The sequence below is a fragment of the Halyomorpha halys genome, unplaced genomic scaffold (genome assembly GCF_000696795.3).
Source record: "Halyomorpha halys isolate HHAL.00 unplaced genomic scaffold, Hhal_1.1 Scaffold1825.1, whole genome shotgun sequence".
NCBI lineage: Eukaryota > Metazoa > Arthropoda > Insecta > Hemiptera > Pentatomidae > Halyomorpha > Halyomorpha halys.
Genome location: NW_027114140.1, coordinates 52,975 through 59,808, shown reverse-complemented (window position 1 = coordinate 59,808; position 6,834 = coordinate 52,975). Strand labels below are relative to the sequence as shown.

At 34.0% G+C, this 6,834-nt stretch overlaps 1 protein-coding gene across 6 annotated transcripts in view; it reads left to right on the top strand.

The window, feature by feature from the left end:
* The window catches only part of LOC106690689 (ral GTPase-activating protein subunit beta), a 48,938-nt gene that overhangs the window by 33,415 nt on the left and 8,689 nt on the right, over positions 1-6,834 (top strand). For 3 of the 6 annotated variants that reach the window (XM_067051385.1, XM_014436197.3, XM_067051383.1), the window contains 5 exons: positions 276-332; positions 2,049-2,136; positions 2,486-2,614; positions 3,621-3,810; positions 5,643-5,804. In XM_067051385.1, the coding sequence (XP_066907486.1) occupies positions 276-332; positions 2,049-2,136; positions 2,486-2,614; positions 3,621-3,810; positions 5,643-5,804 (626 nt within the window). The remainder of the gene's footprint in view (positions 1-275; positions 333-2,048; positions 2,137-2,485; positions 2,615-3,620; positions 3,811-5,642; positions 5,805-6,834) is intronic. The other 3 variants (XM_067051387.1, XM_014436200.3, XM_067051386.1) reach the window with 1 other exon arrangement.

Sequence of the window (6,834 nt, the reverse complement as noted above, 5' to 3'; positions counted from 1 at the left end):
CCCTAGTAAGCACTAGACTTATTTATCAAATTAGTGTATTCCTACACATCTCCAATTTCATATTTGTTTTGCTTGAAGTTTTACTGTTATTGTTTTTAAGCTATCTTCCTCTTCACTGTTAAAAATTATCTTTGTTAATTATTGTACTTATTTGTATCCTTTTTCCGCCCCTAGTCTGTCTCAATTTGTATCCTCAGTCCTCAATCCTCATTCCTGCTAACCTGTCAATGTCTTGTGTGTCGTTACTCTTTCCCCTGCTTATTTATCTGTTACAGATGGATCCATGAAGATGGGTCGTACTCAGGGTTCAAAACACCAAAGCTGTAAAGACGGTAAGATCGATTTAATTCCAAGATATGTTCTAACTGCCAGATACTAACCCTCAGATAAACATATTATAATTAATAATAAATATAAATATAAATAATAACCTGGAATCTTTAAAATCATTTCACAGGTTCTTTTTTTTCTCCTATAAACCTTGTAGATGCTAATCTGCCTTCGCTAACTTCCTCTATCTCTGTGGATCTTGGGTGATAGCCTTCCGCTTTATTATGAAATATTTCGCCATATCCTTATTGATTCTGTTCTTCCTTTTAAATTTCCATTTAAAGGTCCCATATATGGTCTGATTCCTATGACCGAAGCACTCATAGTTATGAAGAGAGGACCTGTTAGGTGGCTTCTTGGCCACATGTCCTGCTTTTATATCAAGCGTGATCGATAGCTGCATCTCTGATATTAATTCCTTATTTGTCTTTCTTCTCTAAATCTCCAGCTCCTTGTTCCACTTTGAGCCAATTTTTTAAAAAATTTTCGCAAGGGTACCAGTAAGAGACCCTATCTCAATAGACAATAGCCATATAGTCACAATATGTATATTTTCTTATAATTCATATGTTTTGGCCATTCTCAAGGATATCTATATTGTGGTGGCAGTGGGGGTTCAAAATGAACTTACCAAAATTACCAGCCAGTATCAAATAAAAAACTAAATATAATTAAATTACCTATAATAGTAAAGGATCTGCGAACCCGAAGGTTCGACACCGATACCACCAATCGCTGTCTACATACCAATCGATCCGGTTCACCCATTTAAATTTCAGGCCCTCATAGTTAGGAAGAGAGGGCCTATTGTGTGGCTTTTTGGCCATATGTCCTGTACATTGTAACCTTTTCGCCTTTATATGAATCGTGATAGCCACTCCAACTCCTTGTCTCACTTTGAGCCAACTTTTAAAATCTTTTTCTCAAGGGCACCAGTAAGAGACCATTTATCCTTAGTTTCAGCTTTCTTAAGATTTACATGAGCACTGTCAGATTTTTAATAATTTTTTTATCATTTGTTTTTTATAATTCTTACCTCTACAATATTATATTCTACCATCTATCATCTATTTAATTTATTGTTATATATATTTCCAAGTTTGTTTGTTATTATTTTTCTCTGAATTAAGGTTATCTTGTTGTAAGTTGGTTGTTTTTAGTCGTGATAAAGCCCTGAAATTCAGGTTGGAATGTCAGTAAAAATAGATAAGTTTTACTTATTTGTGCATCATTACTGACCGCAGCTCCCCCCAAACCATCTTCTCCTCATTCTACTCATTAAGTACAAATTAATTGAATTAGGAGATAGAAGCGACTATACTGTTGAGTGTATCCTAATATGTGACTATAGAATTGTGCATATGGTAAATAATATGATATAATTGAAGCAGTTTCACGTTGGTTTGAATTATGATTTAGAATGTGATCCTTAAACGAAAGTGTATGTTATTATTTTATGGGAATTTATGTACAGGTTTTAAAAAAATATATTTTAATTATATGTGATCACACGTTTCTTTCACGAGTTCTGATACCCATTCCTTTTGAAATTACTATTTTGCTTTTTTTCTGTTATGTCTTGAGAGAGTATAGGGTAGGGGTATTGAGGTTTTATTTATTTCTGTCGCTACCTCTATCTTTCTAAAAAATATATTTTAAGGTTATTTTAAACTTATATCGAAATTGGAACATTAATAACAACATGTTTTTGATTTCAGAGCCGCAACCGGTAGTTAATGTTATACTTAGGGGAGGATTTGGACGACATACATGGGCTTTTCAACTTAGACAACTTCCCAGGCATCGGTGAGAATTTATGCCATGTATTTATGTTAAAAACAAATTTAATCTTTTATAATTAAAAGAAATATCTTTTGATACTTATCTCTCAATTTTGTTTATTTTTCTCCATTGGTGTTGAATGTTGGTTCAATTTTTTAATCTAGAAATAAGCAATAGAAAATTATTAATTAAATTTACACGAGTCAAAGATGAAATTTAAGCGCTATAATTTGTTAATGACAAAATCCTTACTTGGTGAAGGTAGGCTTTGATAATATTTTAGTATAATAGTGTTTGTTGTGTATATAATAAAATTTATAATTTAATTGTTTACAATTTAAACACTGTCAATCTATGGTTTGGTTAATGTTAGGTCGACAACAAGAGGGAGGTATCAAGAAGGCCCTGGAAGGCCAGTATGTATCAACCCTCCACCACCCTCTTCACACGGCCCCCGAGCATATTTTCCTGACTTCAGGGGAAGAATCCCGCAGTGCATGGCGTAAGTTTAACAAATTTAATTATAGTTTTTTAAATACTGATGTTCGCAATCAACGAGGGTTACTTTACTCCATTATTATACATTTCTCAAATTTGGAGAGTACCATTTAGTACAGAAATATTTATGTTTCAGGTATTTGTTGTGACGTTATTTTTTAAGACCTCTATTGGCAAGAGAGCCAAGGGATAAGTACAAGGGCGCTAGTTCGATTCTGGCCTGGTTGGGTTAATTTTTTTTCATGAAGGCCCCCCTACTCCATTATTATTATTGTTATTATTAACTGGCATCCCTGCACTCCATGGGTGAGTAAGGCATCCTACAACTTTGACCACCAGTCATCTCTCTGCCGTGCTCCGGTTCTCCAGTTTCAGATGTCTAGAATGGACCAAGCATCATCTGCCACACTCAGCCCAGAGTAGCCTAGGTCTGCAGACCCATCTTAGTCTATGTAGCCGTTCGGCCATTGTCCCGCTCACCGTAGTGTACTTATCTTAATGATCGTGATAATGCAATATCAGTGTAAAGGGCCATAAGCTCGGCATTAGTGCACTATCTCCAAACTCCATCATTACAAATCTTACTATACATTCTATGGACGATTCAGCGTTCAAACCTCATGAGAGCCAGTTCTTGTATTCTAGGAAGGAAACAAATCTGATAAAAGTCTTATAAAGGCACACCTTGGTGGTCCTAGATACCTCTCAGCTACGGCGCATCTGAAGTTCATGGTAGCACACATTATCTATTGTATTTTAGGATTAACGTCGTTCCTGGAGTTCACCTGAGTTCTAAGATCAGTAAATTCTTCTACTTTCTCAAAGTTTTATTCATTATACAATATTCATTCGTAAGTCTAGAAAGACATCCCTCATCACTCCAAAAGTCATTTCAATCATATCGATGTCAGTAAAGCAAATGTGCAAGGTGTAAAGTAATCCCCTATTATAATATTTAATATTACATTTATCTATATTCTTTTTTATATACATTCTTTTGTTTTCCTTAGAGAAAGAAGCATTCCAGAGCTTGATGGGGATTGTGATGCCATGTCTCGGCTGGTGTTGGAAAGAGGGGAAGCAGAAGCTGCAACAAATGTGCCCAATGATCCACCAGAAGAGTGCGTCCCTCCGAAGCTTTGCGACGAGTTTCAGACTACCAGGCTTTTTTTGTCTCATTTCGGTTTCCTCACTAAACTTGTAAGCTGTATTGTGTTGTGACAGTCAATTAAACTGGACATGGCCTTAAGATAGTTTTCATTCGATAGTGCCCTCACAATGTCTAGGAAATATCCACTTAATGATCTATTCTTTTTTACACTTATTTTAGTGTTTAGGTTAGATTAGGCTTTTAGTGTTTTAGGTATAGAAAATCATTAATTTTTCCGCTTTCAGAAAGTTAATGAATTGTAATGTAAAAACTCTGTTTTTTCCATGGCCTCTTAGTTTTTCACTCCTTTTTGCCCATCCGTCTGCCCCCACTTCTGGTCCATACGGTTTTAAGCCTGGTCCGGGTGCGGCTAGGAAAACTCAAATAGCAAATGAACTATTTATTGTGAGCCAACATTTTCCCCCAGTGGGCTTTTAGTTATACCTTTTTTAGTACTGATGAAGCCCTACAAAGTGGGATGAAAAGTTGGCCCAAAATAAATTTTTTATTTACTATTTGAGTTTTCATGACCATATCTGGACCATCTTCCTTTTATAAATATTAAATGTTTTTCTGGTCTGTTTTTTAATGATAGGGTTTAGACACCATGCACCAAATTGTAATTTCCCTATGGACTTTACGCCACATTAATATAATGTTGATTTGGATTAATTTTTGTTTATATTGATTTATCTATAATAATAATCAAGGAAGGACTAACGAACCCGAAGGTTCGATGCCGATACCACCAAACGCTCTCTGCATACATCTTCCCAGTGATGCTCCTGCAAACCCAATTCCACTAAATCTGTTTTAACGCAATCCTCCCATCTACGTTTCGGTCTACCCCTCAGAGGTTTACCCGTTGGTTTAGTGTTTATTAACATTTTAGGAATCTGCTTGTTACTAAGCCCTACGTTACACGCTCATCTTATACGCCGCAATGCTATAACTTGAATTATATTTACCGGATGTAGGTCCCTTAATTCAGTGTTGTGTAATCTTCTAAATTCTCCCATTAATCATCCTTTTTCGGTCCGAATATTTTGCGTAATACTTTATTTTCAAAAACCTAAAGACCCTGTTCATCCTTTAGTGTAAGAAGCCATGTCTCACATACATAAAAAACAGTGGGAAGGATAATAGATTTGTAAATTATAATTTTTAAGTTTTTCGATAGAAGGCACGAGCTGAGCAGTTTCGAAATTGAAAAATAACAAGCACTTCCCGCCTTCAACCTAGCTTTTATTTCCTCATCAATTTGGTTTTTTTTTCTAGTTACCGTAGAACCTAAATACTTAAACCTATCTACCTGTTCAAACATATTTCCTCCTATATCTAAATCACCGAAATTGCTCGCGTTTCTACTGCTAACCATGCATTTTGTTTTACCCTTATTTATTTCAAGACCTACTTCCTTACTGGAGTTTGTTAACGTGGTTGTATTTAGTTCTATAGTTTCTTTGCCATCACCCAATAATACCAAATCATCTGCACAACCCAAGCACCGGTATTTCACCACCTAAATTTAAACCCTTTTCGGTATTCATTACACTTTTAATGAAGTATTCTAGTGCTAGATTAAATAAGATGGGTGATAAAGAATCACCTTGTTTTAATCCCGTCCGGACCTGGAATTTCTCAGAATAATGATTACGATTCGTACCTTATTAAACGTTTTGGTCATGTACATCTGTACGAGAATTGATTTTTCTATACTTAACGATATCATCAGGGAACAATTTTCTTGTAAAGTTTTTTTTTTTTGTTAATAAATATACTGATTTTGACCATGTCTGGTTTGAATGAGGCTTCTATAAAATCTCAATGCTGGACTTAAATTATTTATTATTAATTTTATTTTATTTTTTTTTTTTAAAAGGAAAATGGGAAGACTTCAATTATTGCTTTGGATTCTAAAAAAGAAGGTTTCCTAAAAGATGTAGAAGCCTTGGACAAAATGGAACCTAGAACGAGCGATACGTGTCACATTTTTTATGTGAAATCAGGACAGTCTCATTACCAAGACATTCTGGCTAATGTTGTTAGTTTTATTTATTTATTTTTTATAGTTAGTCTTTTTTCTTATTTATAACTTTGATTTGATGAGTTCATCTTCACAGTATATTTAATTATTAATAGTAGCAACTATTTATTTTCTGTCAATGTTTCAACCCACAATGTAGGGCTTCTTCAAGTTGAGGGTTGTTGGGTGGAGATGTAAACGAAGACCCCAGTTGAGGCAGAAAATAAATAAATAATTCATAAGCCGCCCTGAATCTTTAATAATCAGTTATCATGGTTCCCATGAATTGCATAATTTCATTAAATATGATTTAATTTTATTTAAAATTCACAGTTCTTTCACTTATTTATGCTAACATCTTAAAGATAAATTTCTATTAAAATTATATAAAGTTTGACTATAAGTGAATGTCAAACCTTTATGAGGAGATGGTTGGGGGTGCGTTCTGCAATGATACTCAAGTATGTAAAACTTATTTATTTGTGCCGACGTTTCGATCTGAATTCCAGGTCTTCATCAGGGCTGAAAAACAAAGTGAGATAATAACCTTAATTCAAATAAAAACAAAATAATAACAACCAAACTTCGAAATATACATAACGAAAAATTAAAATTGTATTAAGTGGATAGTAGTTGATATTAACATAAGATAAAATATAATTTAATTTATAATCTTAATATTTTCTTGAGACTGGTAAATTTTTTAAAAATAAATAATTTAAATTCTATCCATTATAGTCTCAAAACCATTTATTTCTCTTATAAGTCGGACGTTTCAGCCAATCCGGCCATCTTCAGGGACAATTCTTGTGATAAAAGTTTTAAGGAATAGTGTCAGTGATAAATGATTTTGATTTTGTTTTTAGTGAATATTGACTAATTAGATTGATGTTTTGACCTGGGCAGAATAGCCTGCATGGAGTTTAGAGTTTTTTAAATTATATAATTTCAAAGTTGTATTAAGATTGTCCGTGAAGATGGCCGGATTGGCCGAAACGTCAGACTTATAAGAGAAATAAAAGGTTTTGAGACTATAATGGATAGAATT